This window comes from Plectropomus leopardus, chromosome 23 (genome assembly GCF_026936395.1).
Source record: "Plectropomus leopardus strain MGB_pleo_1.0 chromosome 23, ASM2693639v1, whole genome shotgun sequence".
Classification (NCBI taxonomy): Eukaryota; Metazoa; Chordata; class Actinopteri; order Perciformes; family Serranidae; genus Plectropomus; species Plectropomus leopardus.
The window spans coordinates 13,261,522-13,286,105 of record NC_142198.1 but is presented as its reverse complement, the minus strand read 5'-3'; the positions used below and the strand labels follow the sequence as shown (position 1 = coordinate 13,286,105).

The 24,584-nt window shown below is 39.9% G+C and overlaps 2 protein-coding genes across 2 annotated transcripts; both read right to left on the bottom strand.

Moving 5' to 3' along the window:
- Nucleotides 1-987: 987 nt before the first annotated feature.
- On the bottom strand, nt 988-7,562 carry LOC121962421 (uncharacterized). Its single transcript, XM_088074016.1, has 10 exons — nt 7,294-7,562; nt 6,302-6,361; nt 5,225-6,082; nt 3,781-5,183; nt 3,526-3,590; nt 3,183-3,355; nt 2,524-2,789; nt 2,167-2,231; nt 1,929-2,077; nt 988-1,834 (listed from the first exon to the last, which is right to left on the bottom strand). Exons 2-10 carry the CDS (start codon nt 6,348-6,350, stop codon nt 1,746-1,748), a joined length of 3,117 nt encoding a protein of 1,038 aa, XP_087930142.1. The 5' UTR covers nt 6,351-6,361; nt 7,294-7,562; the 3' UTR covers nt 988-1,745.
- Nucleotides 7,563-12,994: 5,432 nt separating this feature from the next.
- On the bottom strand, nt 12,995-23,625 carry LOC148185660 (uncharacterized). Its single transcript, XM_088073633.1, has 9 exons — nt 23,481-23,625; nt 22,020-22,079; nt 16,162-21,782; nt 15,906-15,970; nt 15,521-15,693; nt 14,894-15,114; nt 14,517-14,581; nt 14,279-14,427; nt 12,995-14,184 (listed from the first exon to the last, which is right to left on the bottom strand). The coding sequence occupies exons 2-9, from the start codon at nt 22,060-22,062 to the stop codon at nt 14,096-14,098; spliced, it is 6,426 nt and encodes a 2,141-aa protein (XP_087929759.1). The 5' UTR covers nt 22,063-22,079; nt 23,481-23,625; the 3' UTR covers nt 12,995-14,095.
- Between the last annotated feature and the right edge of the window lie 959 nt (nt 23,626-24,584).

The following is a 24,584-nucleotide window of genomic DNA, read 5'->3' as shown; positions in this document are numbered from 1 at the left end:
TATATATATATATATATATATATTTCCCTGTTCATCTTCCTCGTTTTTTTCTGTGAATAATCATGAAAAATCGTATTTATTTGATTTTGAGTATGTGGATGTATGTCTATATTTAATTAATTACAGTATTGGTTTAAATGAATAAGGTAGCTGGTTAATTAAAATTCAATTACTTATGGAGAAGGGGTAGGATTAAACACGTTTTTACATGTCACTCCTTTTTGAACATGTAAACCAAATCATTGTGTGTTTGAAAATTTCTTTTGCTTTAAATTTGTGATTGTCTGTAAATATAAGCTATTACTTTTGCCCGTCTGTTTTTTGTATAATAATTTCTCTTTTTCCTTGTTTTACATATTCAACATAAATCAAAATCATATCAAAACATTACTGAGACAGCAGTGAAGCTGCTCTCTTATCACCACATGGCTGCGACTATTTTTATTTTATTTATTTATTTACGATTGACTAATAGTTCTGTCCATATAATTTTTGTAAATAAGAAATGATTGCAAATGGCAAATTTTAAGATTTGTGGTAAACAAGTCTTAACGTGGCAGTCTTTTGGAACATAACTATAGACTAAATGCTTTGTTTTTGTGAAAGTCATTATGGAAAATAAACTCTGACGATGGCTGATGCTGGTTTTGATACTAGTTACTCTATGCTTGAGATAATTGATTCAATGTATCTCTCAGGTTGTGTGACAGTGTTTGAATAAATAAGAATCTCATAGTCAAAGTAAAGTATGCACCACTCCCAGATCTCTGTTTCTGGACAAACCTGATTCACTGACGCAACAAAGGCTGAGACTGGCTGACTGCAAGGTTTTTTTAAGATTGCTGATTGGGAAATTTAATGAAGGAAATCACACAACAGGCTTCGATTGTCCATAAACATCGCTACTGCTATAATTAAAAGACCCGACATTGAAAAAAAAATCAATTTGCCCACCAAAAATCCCCAAATATCACATCAGAGACAACCTGAGTTTTTCAAATTATTTTAATTCAGATTGTTAAGTTAAACAAAGTAAAGTTAAAGTAAGAAATCTTACAGAATACAGCAATGCATAAAATAAATACACTTTTTATAGATAACAAAAATCAACAGTGCTTTGTTTTGACATATCAACACATATCACACCATGACCTCACCATTTCTCACTATGTGCTGCAGTTGTTCCTTCATTTAAGACACTTGTTTTCTTTACTGTGCACTCTTTATATCATATTACAATGTCAAGTTAAACCCGAACAAGACCTCTACATGCGTTTGGAGACTGCAGAAAGATTAAGATAATTATAAGTGCAACTAAACCTATGCATTTTATCTCTCGTACAGGTGACAAAGAGCCATCTTTGCTTAAAAAAAAAAGAACTAGTAACTGTCACAAAGTTAAATATTGCTTTAGCATTTTATTTATGACATCTCAGGGCTCAGTTATATGGTTTTGCTTATTATTGTAGTAATGGATCAGGTGCTTAAAGTTGGCTGTGTCATTCTGTCCAGCCCAGGATCCTGGACATTCCCACACAGAAACATGTTCAGTTCGAGAGACATATCCAGTCTACTGTCATTACTTTGTGTCAGAAGTGGAAAGTTAAATTTGATGATACATTCATCTGAAGCTGTAGGCCCATAAGACTTGAGACAATAATAAATCTTGGACTTTTACTGACAATGTAGTACTTTTTCATACCAGTGATGGCAATCATCATGGCAGATGGAAATCAGGACTGATGCTAATGCTGGCTTGACAGTAGCCATGACAACAGCACCATGCAGGATGCAGTGATGAGACTGATCTTGTGGCTTACTCCACTTGAAACATCTGTAAATAAGAGAAAATAAAACAAGACATTAGTTAAACAAACATTTGTGCAATGTTTGAAATGTTTGATTGATTAGCACTCAATATTGCTTACCCATGCCATTCACGTTGACAGAGGTGGTGTCAATGTCGAAGCCGATGACGGTTGAAGCTGCGTTGATCAAAGTATTCGCAATTTCAGTGTTATTAGGAGCATTTGTGCTTTGAAAGAGAAAGTCCACTGTGTTGATGACTGATCCATTGCTACAGAAGAGGAAACAAAGAAAAAAAGTTTGAAATGTTGGATGTAGGCCGCTACTCTTAAAATGTAATAATAAATCTTAAAATATTACCTGAATGCAACAACTTCCATGGACCTGTAGGAGGAGGGGAATGTCCTTCTAAAGACTGGATCAAGCTACAAAAGCAGAAAACAAGTTGTATAAGAAACTTTTTACATTTATTTTCATGTGTATTAATGTGAAATAGTGTGCTTCCTGGGACACAAGACATTGTTTACAGTTTTACAGTGAGCTGTGGTTGTAGCCTATACTTATCTTAATATATTCTCCATGATATCTCTGTCATCCTTTACTTTGGAAATTGGTGTGACACTTAAGTTTGCAGACTAAATGTTCTTTTTTTTTGGTGGCAGCATGAGCTCTGATAAAATAATTCAGTAGGTGTAGCAGGAGGAGGGGGAGACTTACCTGGTTTGTTATCATTTGAACTCGTTCCCGATAAGCTGTGGATGATGGATTCAACAAGTCAGCTGTAAATGTGTCTTGACGAGATCTGAAAGTGGCCCTTTTTGGTATGAGTGCAGCAGTTGTAGGTGCGACAGTTGTAGGTGCGACAGTTGTAGGTGCAGCAGTTGTAGGTGCAGCAGTTGTAGGTGCAGCAGTTGTAGGTGCGACAGTTGTAGGTGCAGCAGTAGTAGCTGGGGAAGCTGTTGTCGGATCTGGCTTTGGACCAGCTGTAAAATCATGTAAGAACATGTAAATTAGCCTTGGTGTGAAAACAAAAAGGAGTTTCTTTTCCTTGTTGCAGTGTCAAAAACATTACAGAGCAATTATGAAAGGCTTGGGCTTTGCAGTCTCTATCACGTCTTATTGTGTTATGAAATGATGAATGTTAGAAACTTTACAGTCAGGAACAAATTCTTCTACATTACCAGAATTCTGGCTGAATACAAATTAGCTGAGAGAGTAGCTCAACCTGCAGGAATTGAACTCTTCAACGCTGAAGCTGTTTTTCTCAATCTTGTCTATACCTCCAATTCTTTTGTTTCTGACTTTTAAAACATAGTTTGACCAGCGCATGTATACTGTTTTACATACTGGTTAGAGTCAAACATTGGTTTACTTACCTATTGTTTCAACTGATGTGGGATTGATGTTCACACTGAAAGTATTGGTGGGATCAGACACCGCCTCTCTTAAGGCAGCAGACACAGCACTATTCTGTGGGAGTGCTCCACTATTGGCTCTGAGGACAGCCTGAAAATCTGCTCTAACTCCATTTGCTCGTGCTGGTATGGCACTGTCATAAAACAGAATGGGACAAGTGTGAAATACTGATTTAAGATTATTTTTTTTGCATGTGTCATCTGTGATTTACACATGACACTACTGATATTACATGATACCTATTTTACTCTAAAATTCTACAAGGAAAATGACTGAACCACTGTTACAAAAAAAAGTTTTCACCTGAAACTTCGCACACGGCAGAAAAGAAACAGAGTTGGATATATCCTGTTGTATATTTGAGTGCACTGTAAAAAGAGAGCAATAATGAAAAATATACCAAGTACATTTTCTTGAAATGTAATCAGACAGAAATGCTAAATTTATTGAAACTGTTTTTTATCTTAACAGTTATATCTTGTATTTAAAACATTCTGTTGAATTCTTTGTTTACACCATTGACACTGTGAATAACAAATGTATTAAAAATGCACTCACCGTATCTGTAACTCGGTTTGCAAGTTGCATGAAATCAGGGCTGCTTGTGTCAGTGAGAGAATCTGTAAAAGGTTCTTCTTCCATGTCCACTCTTAGGGTATAGGCAACCTGAGGATCCGAAGTGGTTGGTGCAGAAGTTGTCGGTGCAGGACTTGTGGTAGGCTCAGGTGTAGTTGTGGTAGGTCCAGGTGTTGTAGTGGAAGGTTCAGGTGTAGTGGTGGTAGGTTCAGGCGTTGTAGTAGTAGGTCCAGGTGTTGTAGTAGTAGGTTCAGGTGTAGTGGTAGTAGGTTCAGGCGTTGTAGTGGTAGGTTCAGCTGTACTTGTAGTAGGTTCAGGTGTTGTAGTGGTAGGTTCAGCCGTAGTTGTAGTAGGTTCAGGTGTTGTAGTAGTAGGTTGAGCTGTAGTGGTGGTAGGTTCAGGTGTTGTAGTGGTTGGTTCAAGTGTAGTTGTAGTTGGCTCAGGTGTTGTAGTGGTAGGTTCAGCTGTAGTTGTAGTTGGCTCAGGTGTTGTAGTGGTAGGTTCAGCTGTAGTTGTAGTAGGTTCAGGTGTTGTAGTCGTTGGTTCAGGTGTAGTTGTAGTCGGCTCAGCTGTTGTAGTGGTAGGTTCAGGTGTAGTTGTAGTAGTAGGTTCAGGTGTTGTAGTAGTTGGTTCCGGTGTGGTCGTGGTAGGTGCAGGTGTAGTTGTAGTAGGTTCAGGGGTTGTAGTAGTTGGTTCAGGTGTAGTGGTAGTTGGTTCAGGGGTTGTCGTGGTAGGTTCAGGTGTAGTTGTAGTAGGTTCAGGTGTTGTAGTAGTTGGTTCAGGTGTGGTTGTGGTAGGTGCAGGTGTAGTTGTAGTAGGTTCAGGGGTTGTAGTAGTTGGTTCAGGTGTAGTGGTAGTTGGTTCAGGGGTTGTCGTGGTAGGTTCAGGTGTAGTTGTAGTAGGTTCAGGTGTTGTAGTAGTTGGTTCCGGTGTGGTCGTGGTAGGTGCAGGTGTAGTTGTAGTAGGTTCAGGGGTTGTAGTAGTTGGTTCAGGTGTAGTGGTAGTTGGTTCAGGGGTTGTCGTAGTAGGTTCAGGTGTAGTTGTAGTAGGTTCAGGTGTTGTAGTAGTTGGTTCCGGTGTGGTCGTGGTAGGTGCAGGTGTAGTTGTAGTAGGTTCAGGGGTTGTAGTAGTTGGTTCAGGTGTAGTGGTAGTTGGTTCAGGGGTTGTCGTAGTAGGTTCAGGTGTTGTAGTAGTTGGTTCCGGTGTGGTCGTGGTAGGTGCAGGTGTAGTTGTAGTTGGTTCAGGGGTTGTAGTAGTTGGTTCAGGTGTAGTGGTAGTTGGTTCAGGGGTTGTCGTAGTAGGTTCAGGTGTAGTTGTAGTAGGTTCAGGTGTTGTAGTAGTTGGTTCCGTGTGGTCGTGGTAGGTGCAGGTGTAGTTGTAGTAGGTTCAGGGGTTGTAGTAGTTGGTTCCGGTGTTGTGGTGGTAGGTTCAGGGGTTGTCGTAGTAGGTTCAGGTGTGGTGGTAGTAGGTTCAGGTGTTGTAGTAGTTGGTTCCGGTGTGGTAGTGGTAGGTGCAGGTGTAGTTGTAGTAGGTTCAGGGGTTGTAGTAGTTGGTTCAGGTGTAGTGGTAGTTGGTTCAGGGGTTGTCGTAGTAGGTTCAGGTGTAGTTGTAGTAGGTTCAGGTGTTGTAGTAGTTGGTTCCGGTGTGGTCGTGGTAGGTGCAGGTGTAGTTGTAGTAGGTTCAGGGGTTGTAGTAGTTGGTTCAGGTGTAGTGGTAGTTGGTTCAGGGGTTGTCGTAGTAGGTTCAGGTGTAGTTGTAGTAGGTTCAGGTGTTGTAGTAGTTGGTTCCGGTGTGGTAGTGGTAGGTGCAGGTGTAGTTGTAGTAGGTTCAGGGGTTGTAGTAGTTGGTTCAGGTGTAGTGGTAGTTGGTTCAGGGGTTGTCGTAGTAGGTTCAGGTGTAGTTGTAGTAGGTTCAGGTGTTGTAGTAGTTGGTTCCGGTGTGGTCGTGGTAGGTGCAGGTGTAGTTGTAGTAGGTTCAGGGGTTGTAGTAGTTGGTTCAGGTGTAGTGGTAGTTGGTTCAGGGGTCGTCGTAGTAGGTTCAGGTGTAGTTGTAGTAGGTTCAGGTGTTGTAGTAGTTGGTTCCGGTGTGGTCGTGGTAGGTGCAGGTGTAGTTGTAGTAGGTTCAGGGGTTGTAGTAGTTGGTTCAGGTGTAGTTGTAGTAGGTTCAGGGGTTGTCGTAGTAGGTTCAGGTGTAGTTGTAGTAGGTTCAGGTGTAGTTTTGATAGGTGCAGGTGTTGTAGTGGTAGGTGCAAGTGTAGTTTGTTGTGTATCCAATTCCCTCACAGCTAAAAGTTATCATAAATTAAGAAGATTACTATAACACAGGTTACATTATGCCTTCATTACAGGTAATGCCAGTGCATGATGTTTGAATTTTTAAGAATTCTGTTTTGAGATGCAAGCCAGAAGTCCACATAACCTTATGCTGTATTTTTTCAACACCTTTGTCATTGATTTCAACTAATATCCTTAAAATGCAATTTGTTAAATTTTAGTCATCTTACCTGCTAGAATCAGGAAAATTAAAAGCATCCGTTTGGCACCCATGTCCATTTCCTCTGTGTCTATAATATCACACAAGACAAACACTTAATCACAGAACTACCACTTCTAAAGCTTTTGGATGACAGCTTCGATTTGCTTATATTATCACTTTTAAAGTTGTGGGCATTTTCAATCTGTAAATGACAGTAATCATTACAGTAGTATTTTCAGCTTTCACAACTCATTGCATCCTGAACTGAATTCTTTTTACTTAAAAAAAACTGTACAAAAATTCACTTTAAACTGAAGCTCCTCTATTTTTTTAGTGTGTTGTACATTTTCATGAGTGGGTCAAATCCCAGCTTTCATGATAACCACATCAAAGTTCATGAAGATTTAGTAAATGTGCAGTAGACCTCTGAAGTCCACATGTGAAAACTATATTCTTTTAATAGGTATTTAAATTTTTGGAAGACATCCAGCAAGTTTTAGAAAGAGGGCCCATTTCCCAACCAATAAAATAGTCAATAATGAAAAAATAACAAGAGTTTGACGCTAAGACCCTGACTAATTACCGATTACCTTTTTCTTCACATTTCACTAATGTTAATGTTTTCTTCCCATAATTCAATTTGCAACGTCGTCAATTTTTCCAACCAGGTTAGAACAATTATACATATAACAGGCAGCTGCCCCAAATAACAAAGGTAATCACTGGCCTCCCAAAACACTCAATCCGTGCAAGTGTTCATAAACATCAATCAGAGTGAAATATGTTTGAAAAGTTAATAATGACTTACTTTTCGTCGCTTGTAATATGCGACAATAACAAAATTTGCAATAAAATAGATTCATACATTCACTAAGAACAGGATGTAGTTTATGAATAGAGTATACTGTTACAATGAATAAATAATTATAAAAACATTAAACAGACACATACATACACTATTTCTCATACACAGTGTTTAAATGTACAAAAGTCTACATATACACTTAAAAAAGTACTTACCCAAAATGAAAAGATTTGTGATGAAAAGTTATAAACTCCCCCTTTCTATCCGCTTCCAATGTTTTGAAGTATTTCAGCGTCTTCCAATTCAGTTGAGTTCACACTTGTTAAATTGCAAAATTTTCTTCTGAAGTGACAGTCCACGTCTACTAAGGCCTTATATTGGAACAAGAATATGACATGGGTGACAAACTTTATTAGAAATGTTGTAACACCTTGGCGATGAACAAAAGCAAATCATTGGATTGAGGCTGTCAGATGTCAGTTTGTCAGGTTTTTTTGGCTCAGTAAAATAGCATACTCCCTTTCTTTTGTCCTATGAAACAGGTTGCTGATGCATTCCACCTACGTGAATGTTAAGGAGGTTCCAAGACTGGAATAATAACTTATGACAAACAAAGACATTTTGATTTCTAGTCACGTAGTAGGGTAGCGAGAAGAAATGCATTAGAAAGAGAATTTATATATTTAAACATATTGAACAAATATTGAACAAAGTTGGAGTTTTAAATATATTAAATATTGAAATAGTTAACACAATACAGTTATAGTGCAAAATATATATCTACATGTCTCTCGTTTCATTTCCTCATGTTCCTCTTCAGTGTCAGGTTGTGTTGTTGTACTTGAGATTGGTCTTGGTCTCAAGACCAATTTTTGATGTTATATCACACTTTCCACCACCTCTCAGAAGTATATAAGAATAACTTTTACTGATATAATTATTTAATCTAATGTGTACATGATCCAGAGACGTGGAATACAATGAATTTTTATTTGATTTGACTTTTTGTGGAATACATAGGTTATCTTACAGGTTTGTCTTGTTAATGGGGAGTTTATAAACAAATGTCTGAAACCCCTTAAATAACAGGTTTATGTTTAGTTTTAGTCAAAGTGCACTTACATATCCTCTGCATAATGAATATGCAGTGAACGTCTATTCTGTTGTCCTATTGAAAAGTGCATTATGAGGAAGCATACTTTTGGTTTCAGTGACGTCTTTGGCAACAGTGCCCCGTCAATCCCTGTGTTTTTGCATTACACCCTCTGACATCACCTCTCAATCATACAGTGTTGATGAACCTATGACTTAAGTGTTAATTCATTCCAGATTAGTTTTGTCTTGTACAAATCAACAAACTAACAAAAAACTTTGTCCATCCTGTTACTTTTAAGACTAAATATAATGTTCTCTAGTTTAAACCTCACGTTTTGTTGGATATATCTGTTGCAAAACTCTAAAAGAAACCAGACTCTTAGTTTATTGCTAACACAATGGCATTAGTTAAACATATTTTCTGCGAGCAATTCAATTTTTCATGACAGTATGTCCAAAAGCATCCCTCATGTGGCTGAGACATTCATTGGTGAATTCTTCACAAATTACAGTTTTTCTCCTCCATATAATGTTCTATTCTAAAAGTGTGTGGCTGAACAGTTGGCTAGATTTTGGTAGGTAGTCAGTTATGCAATATAATTGTCCCCAGCAATTTTAAAAACCATCATTTTATCATTATCCAGTGGTATTTGCTAAGTCGGCAGGTTGTTCCCTGCAAACAAACTCTGCTTTGATAAAAAGTTAAGAAGTAACATAAGAGGGATACTTGACTCACTGATCTGGCAACCCTTAAGCTGTGAGTACAACAAATTGTATTGTGAGTACAATAGTTTTTTTAGCATCTGTCAGATGAATGAGCAACATCAAAATTAAAAGAGGCAATTGGTATTTATTTTTTTTTTTAACAAGCATTACTGAATTTTAATATATCTAACTCATTTATTTAATGTGTAACTCTCAGGTGTCAGGGTGTTACAGTGTCTGCATACAGCAAACCAACTTATCTTTGTCTGACCTGCAGGAATCATCATCAAATGGTTTATCAGGACAGCAGACTGGAGGAGAAGCAGTTAGAGGCCTTGGGTTTCAGGTAATGTTTACCAGTTACTCAATAACAAGGTGTTCACTTTACTTTGAGTTTCACATTAGGAATATTGTTCAATAGGACTGTATCAACCAATCATTAGTTATTATGGATTTTTTTACATCTGTAAAATGTTAGGAAAGATTCTCAGAGCTTGAAGTGACATTTTTGCTTTGTCTGGTTTGTTCGACCAACAGTTTCACAACCCAATGGTATTCACCTAATTATTATAGAAAACAAAGAAAAACATTTGGGAGGCTGGCAAAACAAGTCAGGCATTTTTGCTTTATAATATAAACCTTATAATTTATAGAATTTCGTGATTAGCCAAACTGCGGTTGCGAAGAGCAACCTTATTTTGCTCATTTAAATTACATTTTTAGGAAATCAGACAGGGTTTTACAGTTTGTATTTTATTTTTAATGTGTCAGAGGAAACAGAGCTACCATATGATGCTTGTGTAAATACCATTTTAGGAAATGATGAGTGAGAGTTTGAACAATTTTCATCCACATACCTAATTTTCAGTAAGCTGCAGTTTAACACCTACTTAAGATGACAATAGAGTGTAATAGATATTGATATAGTTATGATAGCATAGACAGGTTTCTTTCTTGTCATGTTTGTATTCCAATCAAAGCAATATTTATAACAAAAAGAATACACAACGATAAAGTTAAGTTCTCACAAAACACAGAGAAATACACATAAATAAGTACAGTGAATGACAAATTATACAAACCATTGCTCTGACAGTCCACCCTGTGGGCCCAACGACGACAGGGACATGGGTCATGGTCAGGTGCATTGTGTGCTGGGCGGCAGGCAGGGGCGGGAACCAGGGCATGCTGACCCTTCGCATTATAAACTGGCTCTTGGAACGTGTAACGCAACCTCTCTGGCTGGTACAGAACTGAAGCTAGTGCAGCAGATGGAGAGGTATCAGCTAGATATAGTAGGGCTCACCTCTGCGCACAGCGCCTGCCCTGAAACCATTTCCCTGGAAAGGGGCTGGACTCTCACCTTTTCCAGAGTTGCCCAGAGAAAGAGGCGCCGGACGGGTGTGCGGATACTAACAAGCCCTCAGCTGAGTGTCTCTGGACTTTTGGACTTTTCCCCAGGAAACAAGAGGGTGGCCTTGATGCTACTGCCTAGGTCTCTGGGCGTTGTCTGTGCATATGCACCGAATGACGGTTTGGAGTTCTCAGCCTTTTTGGAGTCTCTGGACTGTGTCCTGGAAATGGTACAGACCCGGGACTCAATAATTCTTCTGGGGGACTTATACACTCATGTGGGCAACGATGGAGAAACCTGGAGGGATGTGATTGGGAGGAATGGCCTGCCCAATCGGAACACGAGTAGTGTTTTGTTATTGGACTTCCGTGCTAGTCATGGCTTGTCCATATCAAACACCATGTTTAAGCATAGGGATGTTCATAAATGTACTTGGTACTAGAGCACCCTAGGCCAAAGACCTATGATCGACTATATCATCAGATCTGCAGCCTTATGTCTCGGACACTTTGGGTGAAGAGAGGAGCAGGGGAAGCTGCCTGATAAGACCTGATAAACCCAAACGTGAAGTGAGGGTGAACTGGGAACATGGTGGAGGCCCGTGTGTGCGAGGTCTTCAACTCACACCAACAGAGAAACGGATATGGAATTTGAGTGGTCTATGTTCAGTGCCTCCATTTTGGAAGCGGCTTCCAGAAGTTGTGGTCAGAAAACTGATGTCTCCCTCTGCCGAACTTCTGGACCAGAAGAGGAAATGGAACTAAGGTGTTGTTGTCAAAGATATGTTTGAGGTGAGTAATGTCTTTTGTGATCCATGTGCAGAAATTCAATCGTTTTTTATGATTTAAGAAGTCAGGAATGTGCCATATGGCAGGCGCATTTTCACAAAAGGAGACTGGAGGGTGTGCTCCAATATCAGTATTACACTGCTCAACCTCCCAAGGAAAGTTTACTCCAGGGTGCTGGAAAGGTGGCTCCAACCGATTGTCGAACCCCGATTTCAGGATGCACAAGTTGAATTCTGTCCTGCGGTGGAACAGTGGACTGGCTTTTTATTCTTGCAAGGCTGCTGGAGGGGTTGTGGGAGTTCACCCATCCAGTCTACATGTGCTTTTTGGTCTGGGGGGGACTTATGACCTTATCCCTCAGGGATTCAGGGAGGCGTGCACTGAGGGAATATGGGTACCGGGGTCTTTTCTATGAGCCATTTGGTCCCTGTATGACCAAAGTGAGAGCTATGTCCGAGCACTTGGCGTAAAGTCAAACACGTTCCCAATGAGTGTTGGCTTCCGCCAAGGTTGTCCAGTAATGATGAAAACAACCTTAAACATAATTTGAATTGGTTTATATTTGAGCAAAGTGAGCAAATTACTTCTGTGAAACTGAGATTTTTAAACTCTACTAACTGATCAGTTCTTCAAGACTCCCTGTTAAAGTCAAATTCACAGTGATCTGACTATACAGTTTTGTTGGGGTTTTCATAGTCGGTGTCTGCAACAACTTCAGCCTGCGGGATTTGATCTGGTGATGCCATGTTGTTGAACTCAAGCCACACCCCAGAAAGTCATCTGCGCCTTTATTGAACTGACAACAGCAACATTCTCTTGCAGAGTCTGTTTATGCTTGCCTTTAAATAACACAAGTGGTTTCTTTATCAACTTAAACAGGAGAACCTTTATAGAAAAAGTTTTATAACAAGATCTAGGGTAAACATTATTCCTAATGTGGCAGCCTCAAGACTTTTGCAACATCTTTTTGCATTAAAATCCTTCTTGTTTGTGAAAGACATTCTGGAAAATCAACAATGGTTGATGCTGGTTTTGATACTGGTCGGTAATATGTGTCAGTTCTGTGATTTCTGGTCGAAATTAGTATTTCTTTATTTATTTAATAGTATTTCAATGCTTTAGTGTTTTATTTAATCAAAAAATCTCGTTGTCATGTATGCATGTGTGTGTGTGTGTGTGTGTGTGTGGGGGGGGGTGCTTTCACTGTATGAAGCACTTGGTGTTACAATCTGTTTGTATGAAAGTGCTATACAAATAATGTCTGATTGATTGATTGATTGAAGAGAAGTGTATCACCCAGACTGTCTGGTTTGAATGAATAAGAATCCCATAGACAAAGTCAAAGGATGAGTTTTCTGTGATAACTCTTATACAGCAATGAGATACTGGTTGATGCTTCAATCAGGAAATGTTAAATTCCATTGCACGGGTCAGCACAGCAGCATGGACGGAAGTGTGTAACAAAGACCAAACCACAACAATGCCCTATATATGTTTCTCGCCATTTACACATCTGGTTCCTATCAAACACCAATACGTTAAGAGTAAGACCACAGGGATACTTCGAGGAAATGTTATTGTTGACTTTGTGGGCACTTACCCAGATGGGTACAAAACGTGGAGTGTAGTCCCTTCACAAGTGTGACCATATGTCCAACATAACTTGCAAGGTCAAAGGCCTAACTATCAGTAGGTGAAAGTTCACATAAGATAGATACAAAGATATGAAATGATTATAAAATATGCGTACTAACAGTGAGGTATGCAACACCCCCAGATCTTTCTGAACAAACCTGTTTCACTGTGACAGACCGATTCTAAAATTCTATTGTGAATATCAAAATTAATAATACAACTCACACGGCAGGGTTTGATAGTCTGTAAATGTCGCTGCTGCTTTTATTTAAGCTTCTGACATTAAACATGTTGCGGTGCTGTTTATCCACCAAAATTGCAAAACATCACATGAGAAAATTCAAATTATTCAAAGCTTTTTATTCTGATCATTGTAAAGTTTCTTACAGATATACAAACTACAAGAAATCTCCCAGAATAAGCTATGATTATATAAATACATTCTGTATAAATAAAAGAACACTGACAGAGCGTTTTTTTGACATATATATTATTATAACATGATGATAAAACTCTATTCACTGGTTTAAGGTTGAGATGAGCAGCTCACTATGACCTGCATGTGTTCCTTCATTTCATTTAAGACGCCTGTTCCCTTTACAGTATTTTCCCAGGTGATCAATTTCATTTAAACAATGGTGAGAGTCATTGTACAGTTTGGCTGTTTTTTTTTTTGATAAACAAGAGTAAATAAACATGACAACATTTACTGTTGTTAAGATGAGTATTGCTAAAGGACTGTCTGATTGTGTTGTACGTGGCTTTGGATAAAAGCGTCTGCTAAATGAAATTGTAGAATTGTAGAATTGTAGACTGTGCTCCCTGAAGCAAGGCTCACTTGAACAATAGCAGTGCAATTATTTGCTGACATCCCAGGCTTTAAAGATATATTGTTTAGCTTTTTGTACTGATAATGATCCCATGGTAAAGGTGCTTAAAGTTGAATTTGAAAGCAAGTTCATTTGCAGCTCTGTTAGTTATTGCAATAGATACATAATTGTACTGATTGCAGTTTTCACTGTGTATCAGCAGCAGCAGTGAGCTGGACTTGATGTGCAAAGACAGCTTGTACACAAACATTAGTCTGTCTGGTCCCATGTGGTATGAGACTTAAATCCATTATCTGGAGGACAATAGACCAGGGGAAGGGGCTAACAAATTAACTCCAAAACACACCAGATATGGTGAAAGGTTGCGCTTAGAGTTACCAACCTCAAACTGTGAAAAAAAGCCCCTATATATGTTACAGAAATATTGATGAAAACGTTTTAGGGCCATGTCCCTTAATGGCTTATTTTCCTTTGGGAATATAAAAGCCTAAACTTCGGCTTGCCAAGTTCATCTGAAGCTGAACATTTTTCATGACAGTCATGAATCATGGCTTTTTACTGACAACAAAGTCCTTTTTCATGCCAGTGCAGATGGAAATCAGGACTGATGCTAATGCTGGCTTGACAGTAGCCATGACAACAGCACCATGCAGGATGCAGTGATGAGACTGATCTTGTGGCTTACTCCACTTGAAACTTCTGTAAATGAGAGAAAATAAAACAAGACATTAGTTTAACAAACATTTGTGCAATGTTTGAAATGTTTGATCGAGTAGCACTCAATATTGCTTACCCATGCCATTCACGTTGACAGAGGTGGTGTCAATGTCGAAGCCGATGACGGTTGAAGCTGCGTTGATCAAAGTATTCGCAATTTCAGTGTTATTAGGAGCATTTGTGCTTTGAAAGAGAAAGTCCACGGTGTTGATGACTGATCCATTGCTACAGAAGAGGAAACAAAGAAAAAAAGTTTGAAATGTCGGATGTAGGCCGCTACTCTTAAAATGTAATAATAAATCTTAAAATATTACCTGAATGCAACAACTTCCATGGACCTGTAGGAGGAGGGGAATGTCCTTCTAAAGACTGGATCAAGCTACAAAAACAGAAAACAAGTTGTATTAAGAAACTTTTTACATTTATTTTCACCTTGAAACACTGAACTGTTTACATATGTATTTATGTGTATTAATGTGAAATAGTGTACTTCCTGGGACACGAGACATCGTTCAGAAAAATGTTCTGATTGTAAGGGAAATCAAATGATTGGTAGTTGTAGCTTTATGTCTGTCAAAATTGGACAAAGTGACACTTAAGTATGTAGACTAAATGTTCCTTTCTATTGGAGGGTGCATGAGCTCTGATTAAAATATTTCAGCTGTTGTAGCAGCAGGAGGGGGAGACTTACCTGGTCTGTTATCAAGTTAACTCGTTGCTGATAAGCTGTGGATGATGGATTCAACAAGTCAGCTGTAAACGTGTCTTGACGAGATCTGAAAGTGGCCCTTTTTGGTATGAGAACAACAGTTGTCGGTGCAGCAGTTGTAGGCGCGGCAGTTGTAGGCGCGGCAGTTGTAGGTGCAACAGTAGTAGCTGGGGAAACTGTAGTGATATCTGGCATTGGACCACCTGTAAAATCATATAAGAACATGATACTGAGTATTGGTGTGCAAACAAAAAAGAGTTTCTTTTCCTTGTTTGATTTTAAGCTGACTGTGGTTGCAGTGTCAAAAACATTTCAGAACAGTTATGAAAGGCTTACACAAATTGTTTTGCAGTCTCTATAGCATCTTATTTACTTATGAAGTGATGAATGTCAGAAACCTTACAGGAACAAATTCTTTACATCACCAGAATACTGGCTGAATACAAATAAGCTCAGCGAATACATCATCCTGCATGGTCTGAACTGTACAATATTGAAGCTGTATTTCTCAATATACCTCGAATTCTTTTGTTCCTGGCTTTCAAAACATAACATGGTCAGCACTTGTATAGTGTTTTACTGATTAGAGTCAAACATTGGTTTACTTACCTATTGTTTCAACTGAGGTGGGATTTATGTTCACACTGAAGTTATTGTTGGGATTAGACACCTCCTCTCTTAAGGCAGCAGACACAGCGTTATTCTGTGGGAGTGCTCCACTATTGGCTCTGAAGAGAACTTGCAAATCTGCTCCAACTCCAGATCTTCGTGATGGTATTTCCCTGTGTTAAAACAGAATAGGACGTGTTAAATACTGTTATGAGATTATTTTATTGCCTTGTGTCATCTGTGATTTACACATGACACTACTGATATTACATGATATGTATTTTTACACTAAAGTACTACAAGAAAAATGACTGAGCCACTGTTACACCCCCCCCCCCGCCCCCACCCACACACACACACACACACAAAAACCCAATGTTTTTACCTGAAGCGTTGCACACGGCAGGAGCTAAACTGATCTGGAAATCTCCTTGTGAATGTTTGATTACACTGTAAAAAAGAGAGCAATAATGAAAAAACTTCCAAGCATATTTTCTTGAAATGTAATTGAACAGAAATGCAAAATGTATTGAAAGTGATTGTTATCTTAACAGTTGCATCTTTTAGTTAAAACATACTGTTGAATTCTTTGTTCACACAAGTGACACTGTGAAAAACAACTGAAATGAAAATACACTCACCGCATCTAAAACTCTGCTTTCAAGAGCTTTGAATTCAGGGCTGTTGTTGTCATTGAGGGCATCTGTGAAATTTTCACCTTCCAAGTCTGCTGACAGAATATAAGTAGTCTCAGGAGCCAAAGTGGTTGATACAGCAGTTGTCGATGCAGGTATTGTGGTAGTAGGTTCAGGTGTAGTTGTAGTTGGTTCAGGTGTTGTAGTAGTTGGTTCAGGGGTTGTCGTAGTAGGTTCTGGTGTAGTGGTAGTAGGTTGTGGTGTAGTTGTTGGTTCAGGTGTAGTTGTAGTAGGTTCTGGTGTCGTAGTTGGTTCAGGTGTAGTGGTTGTTGGTTCAGGTGTAGTTGTAGTAGGTTCGGGTGTAGTGGTAGTAGGTTGTGGTGTAGTTGTTGTTGGTTCAGGTGTAGTAGTAGTTGGTTCAGGGGTTGTTGTAGTAGGTTCTGGTGTAGTTGTAGTAGGTACAGGTGTAGTAGTAGTTGGTTCAGGGGTTGTTGTAGTAGGTTCAGGTGTAGTTGTTGGTTCAGGTGTAGTAGTAGTAGGTTCTGGTGTTGTAGTTGGTTCAGGTGTAGTGGTTGTTGGTTCAGGTGTAGTTGTAGTAGGTTGTGGTGTAGTTGTTGTTGGTTCAGGTGTAGTAGTAGTTGGTTCAGGGGTTGTTGTAGTAGGTTCTGTTGTAGTTGGAGTAGGTACAGGTGTAGTAGTAGTTGGTTCAGGGGTTGTCGTAGTAGGTTCTGGTGTAGTGGTAGTAGGTTGTGGTGTAGTTGTTGTTGGTTCAGGTGTAGTGGTTGTTGGTTCAGGTGTAGTTGTAGTGGGTTCTGGTGTTGTAGTAGTTGGTTCAGGGGTTGTCGTAGTAGGTTCTGGTGTAGTTGTAGTGGGTTCAGGTGTTGTAGTGGTAGGTTCTGGTGTAGTTGTAGTAGGTTCAGGTGTCGTAGTAGTTGGTTCAGGGGTTGTCGTAGTAGGTTGTGGTGTAGTGGTAGTAGGTTCAGGTGTAGTTGTAGTGGGTTCAGGTGTTGTAGTGGTAGGTTCTGGTGTAGTTGTAGTAGGTTCTGGTGTAGTGGTAGTAGGTTCTGGTGTAGTTGTAGTGGGTTCAGGTGTAGTGGTTGTTGGTTCAGGTGTAGTTGTAGTGGGTTCTGGTGTTGTAGTGGTAGGATCAGGGGTAGTTGAAGTGGGTTCTGGTGTAGTAGTAGTTGGTTCAGGGGTTGTCGTAGTAGGTTCTGGTGTAGTGGTAGTAGGTTCAGGTGTAGTTGTAGTGGGTTCAGGTGTTGTAGTGGTAGGTTCTGGTGTAGTTGTAGTAGGTTCAGGTGTCGTAGTAGTTGGTTCAGGGGTTGTCGTAGTAGGTTCTGGTGTAGTGGTAGTAGGTTGTGGTGTAGTTGTGGTAGGTACAGGTGTAGTGGTTGTCGGTTCAGGGGTTGTTGTAGTAGGTTCTGGTGTAGTTGTAGTAGGTTCAGGTGTAGTTGTAGTGGGTTCAGGTGTTGTAGTGGTTGGTTCAGGGGTTGTTGTAGTAGGCTCTGGTGTAGTAGTAGTAGGTTCTGGTGTAGTTGTAGTAGGTTCAGGTGTTGTAGTAGTTGGTTCAGGGGTTGTCGTAGTAGGTTCTGGTGTAGTTGTAGTAGGTTCAGGTGTTGTCGTAGTTGGTTCAGGGGCTGTCGTAGTAGGTTCAGGTGTTGTAGTAGTTGGTTCAGGGGTTGTCGTAGTTGGTTCAGGGGTTGTCGTAGTAGGTTCAGGTGTTGTAGTAGTTGGTTCAGGGGTTGTCGTAGTAGGTTCTGGTGTAGTTGTAGTAGGTTCAGGCGTTGTAGTAGTTGGTTCAGGGGTTGTGGTAGTTGGTTCAGGGGTTGTCGTAGTAGGTTCTGATGTTGTAGTGGTAGGATCAGGGGTAGTTGAAGTGGGTTCAGGTGTAGTAGTAGTTGGTTCAGGGGTTGTCGTAGTAGGTTCTGGTGTAGTTGTAGTGGGTTCAGGTGTTGTAGTGGTAGGTTCTGGTGTAGTTGTAGTAGGTTCAGGTGTTGTAGTAGTTGGTTCAGGGGTTGTCGTAGTAGGTTCTGGTGTAGTGGTAGTAGGTTCTGGTGTAGTTGTAGTAGGTTCAGGCGTTGTAGTTGTTGGTTCAGGGGTTGTCGTAGTTGGTTCAGGGGTTGTCGTAGTAGGTTCTGGTGTTGTAGTGGTAGGTTCTGGTGTAGTTGTAGTAGGTTCAAGTGTCGTAGTAGTTGGTTCAGGGGTTGTCGTAGTAGGTTCTGGTGTAGTGGTAGTAGGTTCAGGTGTAGTTGTAGTGGGTTCAGGTGTTGTAGTGGTAGGTTCAGGTGTAGTTGTAGTGGGTTCAGGTGTTGTAGTGGTAGGTTCTGGTGTAGTTGTAGTAGGTTCAGGTGTTGTAGTAGTTGGTTCAGGGGTTGTTGTTGTCGGTTCTGGTGTAGTGGTAGTAGGTTCAGGTGTAGTGGTTGTCGGTTCAGGGGTTGTTGTAGTAGGTTCTGGTGTAGTTGTAGTAGGTTCAGGTGTAGTTGTAGTGGGTTCAGGTGTTGTAGTGGTTGGTTCAGGGGTTGTTGTAGTAGGTTCAGGTGTAGTGGTAGTAGGTTCTGGTGTAGTTGTAGTAGGTTCAGCTGTTGTCGTGGTAGGTTCTGGTGTAGTTGTAGTAGGTTCAGGTGTTGTAGTAGTTGGTTCAGGGGTTGTCGTAGTTGGTTCAGGGGTTGTCGTAGTAGGTTCAGGTGTTGTAGTAGTTGGTTCAGGGGTTGTCGTAGTAGGTTCTGGTGTAGTTGTAGTAGGTTCAGGTGTTGTAGTAGTTGGTTCAGGGGTTGTCGTAGTTGGTTCAGGGGTTGTCGTAGTAGGTTCTGGTGTTGTAGTGGTAGGATCAGGGGTAGTTGAAGTGGGTTCAGGTGTAGTAGTAGTTGGTTCAGGGGTTGTCGTAGTAGGTTCTGGTGTAGTGGTAGTAGGTTCAGGTGTAGTTGTAGTGGGTTCAGGTGTCGTAGTGGTAGGTTCTGGTGTAGTTGTAGTAGGTTCAGGTGTCGTAGTAGTTGGTTCAGGGGTTGTCGTAGTAGGTTCTGGTGTAGTGGTAGTAGGTTCTGGTGTAGTGGTAGTAGGTTCAGGTGTAGTTGTAGTGGGTTCAGGTGTTGTAGTGGTAGGTTCTGGTGTAGTTGTAGTAGGTTCAGGTGTTGTAGTAGTTGGTTCAGGGGTTGTCGTAGTAGGTTCTGGTGTAGTGGTAGTAGGTTCAGGTGTAGTTGTAGTGGGTTCAGGTGTCGTAGTGGTAGGTTCTGGTGTAGTTGTAGTAGGTTCAGGTGTCGTAGTAGTTGGTTCAGGGGTTGTCGTAGTAGGTTCTGGTGTAGTGGTAGTAGGTTCAGGTGTAGTTGTAGTGGGTTCAGGTGTTGTAGTGGTAGGTTCTGGTGTAGTTGTAGTAGGTTCAGGTGTTGTAGTAGTTGGTTCAGGGGTTGTCGTAGTAGGTTCTGGTGTAGTGGTAGTAGGTTCAGGTGTAGTTGTAGTGGGTTCAGGTGTCGTAGTGGTAGGTTCTGGTGTAGTTGTAGTAGGTTCAGGTGTCGTAGTAGTTGGTTCAGGGGTTGTTGTAGTAGGTTTTGGTGTAGTGGTAGTAGGTTCAGGTGTAGTTGTAGTGGGTTCAGGTGTTGTAGTGGTAGGTTCTGGTGTAGTTGTAGTAGGTTCAGGTGTTGTAGTAGTTGGTTCAGGGGTTGTTGTAGTCAGTTCTGGTGTAGTGGTAGTAGGTTCAGGTGTAGTGGTTGTTGGTTCAGGAGTAGTTGTAGTGGGTTCTGGTGTTGTGGTGGTAGGTTCAGGTGTAGTTGTAGTGGGTTCAGGGGTTGTTGTAGTCGGTTCTGGTGTAGTGGTAGTAGGTTCTGGTGTAGTTGTAGTAGGTTCAGGTGTAGTTGTAGTGGGTTCTGGTGTAGTTGTAGTGGGTTCTGGTGTTGTGGTGGTAGGTTCAGGTGTAGTTGTAGTGGGTTCAGGGGTTGTTGTAGTAGGTTCTGGTGTAGTGGTAGTAGGTTCTGGTGTAGTTGTAGTAGGTTCAGGTGTAGTGGTTGTTGGTTCAGGTGTAGTTGTAGTGGGTTCTGGTGTTGTAGTGGTAGGATCAGGGGTAGTTGAAGTGGGTTCTGGTGTAGTAGTAGTTGGTTCAGGGGTTGTCGTAGTAGGTTCTGGTGTAGTTGTAGTAGGTTCAGGTGTTGTAGTAGTTGGTTCAGGGGTTGTCGTAGTTGGTTCAGGGGTTGTCGTAGTAGGTTCAGGTGTAGTTGTTGGTTCAGGTGTAGTAGTAGTTGGTTCAGGGGTTGTCGTAGTAGGCTCAGGTGTTGTAGTAGTTGGTTCAGGGGTTGTCGTAGTAGGTTCTGGTGTAGTTGTAGTAGGTTCAGGCGTTGTAGTAGTTGGTTCAGGGGTTGTCGTAGTTGGTTCAGGGGTTGTCGTAGTAGGTTCAGGCGTTGTAGTAGTTGGTTCAGGGGTTGTCGTAGTTGGTTCAGGGGTTGTCGTAGTAGGCTCAGGTGTTGTAGTAGTTGGTTCAGGGGTTGTCGTAGTAGGTTCTGGTGTAGTTGTAGTAGGTTCAGGCGTTGTAGTAGTTGGTTCAGGGGTTGTCGTAGTAGGTTCAGGTGTAGTTGTAGTGGGTTCAGGTGTTGTAGTGGTAGGTTCTGGTGTAGTTGTAGTAGGTTCAGGTGTAGTGGTTGATGGTTCAGGAGTAGTTGTAGTGGGTTCTGGTGTTGTGGTGGTAGGTTCCGGTGTAGTTGTAGTGGTTTCAGGGGTTGTTGTAGTCGGTTCTGCTGTAGTGGTAGTAGGTTCTGGTGTAGTTGTAGTAGGTTCAGGTGTAGTTGTAGTGGGTTCTGGTGTTGTGGTGGTAGGATCAGGGGTAGTTGAAGTGGGTTCTGGTGTAGTAGTAGTTGGTTCAGGGGTTGTCGTAGTAGGTTCTGGTGTAGTGGTAGTAGGTTCAGGTGTAGTTGTAGTTGGTTCAGGTGTTGTCGTGGTAGGTTCTGGTGTAGTTGTAGTAGGTTCAGGTGTCGTAGTAGTTGGTTCAGGGGTTGTCGTAGTAGGTTCTGGTGTAGTGGTAGTAGGTTCAGGTGTAGTTGTAGTGGGTTCAGGTGTTGTAGTGGTAGGTTCTGGTGTAGTTGTAGTAGGTTCAGGTGTTGTAGTAGTTGGTTCAGGGGTTGTTGTAGTTGGTTCTGGTGTAGTGGTAGTAGGTTGTGGTGTAGTTGTAGTAGGTTCAGGTGTAGTGGTTGTTGGTTCAGGAGTAGTTGTAGTGGGTTCTGGTGTTGTGGTGGTAGGTTCCGGTGTAGTTGTAGTGGTTTCAGGGGTTGTTGTAGTCGGTTCTGCTGTAGTGGTAGTAGGTTCTGGTGTAGTTGTAGTAGGTTCAGGTGTAGTTGTAGTGGGTTCTGGTGTTGTGGTGGTAGGATCAGGGGTAGTTGAAGTGGGTTCTGGTGTAGTAGTAGTTGGTTCAGGGGTTGTCGTAGTAGGTTCTGGTGTAGTGGTAGTAGGTTCAGGTGTAGTTGTAGTTGGTTCAGGTGTTGTCGTGGTAGGTTCTGGTGTAGTTGTAGTAGGTTCAGGTGTCGTAGTAGTTGGTTCAGGGGTTGTTGTAGTAGGTTCAGGTGTAGTGGTCGTAGGTTCAGGTGCAGTTGTAGTAGGTACAGGTGTAGTGGTTGTCGGTTCAGGTGTAGTAGTTGTAGTCTGGGCAGTTACTGATGGGAAGCGAAAAATTCTCATTCATTTATAAGATCATTGTAACACCAGTTACATTTAGCTTTAATAATGTCTCTTTCATCTAAAGGTTATGCTAGCATATTAATTTTTATGAAAGTATAGTATTAGATGCAAGTCAGAACTGGACCTCATCTTTATGCTGTTGTTATTTAATGAATCTTTCAATATTTTCTATGAACATCCTATTCATACAAATGGTTAAATTGTCACCTTACCTGCTTGAATCAGAAAAATCAACAGGATTCTTTTAACACCCATCTCCTTTTCTTCTGTGGCTACAATATCAAACAAGACAGACACTGATTAACAGACACAGCACTTTCAAAGATTTTGAATAACAGTTGCCATCTATTTAATTTATTACTGTACTTTTTAAGTCGCTGGCACTTTTCAATCTGCAAATTACAGTAATCATTACAGTTGTAGTTTCAGCTTTTATAACTCGTTGTACATGAGGTTTTATGGCTATATTTAACAAGTATTAAAATACAGTTTGTGTTCACTGAATTCTGTTTCCTGAAATGAAATCTAAAGACTCTTTACTTTTAAAGAACATAAAAAAGTCAGTTCACACTTCTGTGAAGCTCTTTTGTTTTTCAATGTGTTTTACATTTTTATTATTGTAGCCTTCTGAAAAAAATCTAGCTTGGAAAACTCATTACATGTGGAGTGGAAACAACTGTGACAGCTATGTTTTTTTTTTTTTTAAAAGGATCTTACAGTTTTGGAAGATAGCCAACATTTTTTGGGAGGAGTATATTTTATTTAATTGTTGGAAAAGAACTATTTCCCTTCACATGACCTCATTTTCAAACAATAACCACCGCCACAAGTCAAGGAATTTTCAGGTTGTCAAAATTTGGCGCAAAAACCCTACATGAAAAATGTCCCCTATTTCTTCACATTTCACTGAAATAAATGTTTTCTTCCCGTAGTTTAACTTCAATTTATTATGTCTTTATTATCAATTTTTCTAACCAGGTTAGAGCTATTATATAGCTGTCTACATGCACTACCTCAACAATCAGATTACTTAAACAGGCAGCTCCACTGAGTGAGAAAACTAATCCTTTACTTCCCAAAACACTCAATTCATGTAAGTGTTCGTAAGCAACAATCAGAGTGAAATATCTTTGAGCAAATCTGAAACCCCCATTAGCACAGGTGTGCTATGAGAACTCTGATCTTATGATGTAGGAGGAACAAAAGAGATACTACAAGAACCAATAATGTATTTAATTTTTTAAAGTTAGTTATTTCTATTTATAGAAATAACTAATAACTGAAATAACTGAATGTTATAATAGGACATTTGTGTTTGTATCCAAAGCAGTACATTTTTTCCATGCTTCAAAAAAGAGAGTTTACATGTACCATTTAAATGGGGATGGATCAGAATAATTGGTGGAAAAAACAGAACATCAGCTAATGAGAAACCTACAGCAGGATGTCATGAAGAAATAACTAATCAGTTTTTGTCTCTTTTAATAGGTGATAAAAACAAAATTTGCAATAAAATAGAATGCATTCCCGAAAGGTATGACAGAGATTATAAATGGAGTATATTGTTACAATAAATCATATAAAAACATTAAACAGACACATGCATACACTGTTTCTCATACACAGTGTTTAAATGTATAAACCTCTACATATACACTTAAAAATGTACTTACCCAAAATGAAAAGATTTGAGATGAAATGTTATAAATCCCGCACTATCTGCTTTTGATGTTTTAAAGTATTTCAATGTCTTTCAATTCAGTTTAGTTCACACTTCTTATATTGCAAAACTTTATTCTTAAGTGACAGTCCATGTTTTTTAAAGGCCTTTATATGGGAACCGAGTAAAAGCTTATGACGTCACTTATGGGTGATAACCTTTCTGAGAAATGTTGTGACTCCTTAGCGATGAACAAAAGCAAATCATTGGATGGAGGCTGTCAGATGTCAGTTTGTCAGTGTTTTTGGCTCAGTAAAATGGCATACTCCCTTTCTTTTGTCCTGTGAAACAGGTTGCTGATGCATTCCACCTACGTGAATGTTAAAGGAAGTTTCACAATGCAGCCAGAAGAGATGCATGAGAAAAAAAGGGATTTGTATATTTAAATATATTGAACAAATATTGGATATTATATTTGGAATTTTGATTATACTAAATACAGAAATAGATGACACACTACAGTTACAGTGTGGAAGCTACATATCTCTTGTTTTATTTCTCATTTTCCTGCTCAAAGCCATGTCATGGCTTCAAAATTTTCAGTATAAAATTATTGTTTTGAATATATGATGAATGTTTACCTGTACTTTTCTTCTAACCCCTTTCAGTTGATGAAAAATATTAATGAAATAAAGACAACTGCAGCTGTATATACAGTTTTTTCAGGGTTCACCAGGTCCAATGCAAGACTTTTTAAGACTTTTTTAATGCCACATACAGCACACTTTAATATATGATCATAGGATGTTCCCTAAATGTTTATATGAATCTGTAGCCTATTGTTGAACATGCTTAGTTTTACACATCTTTTTGTTTTCTTCTAACATCTAAAGTAAGATCCCTTACACTGATAGATACAAGTATTTCCACAATACTGATGACATCAGTAACATGGAAACTAAAACGAAACAAAGCAACAAACTAACAAAAAAACTTTGTTCACCGTGTTACTTTTAAAACTGAGTAAAATGTTCTCCAGTTTAAACCTCATGTTTTGCTGGATATATCTGTTGCATTAGTTAAACATATTTTCTGCCAGCAGTATAATTTTTCATGA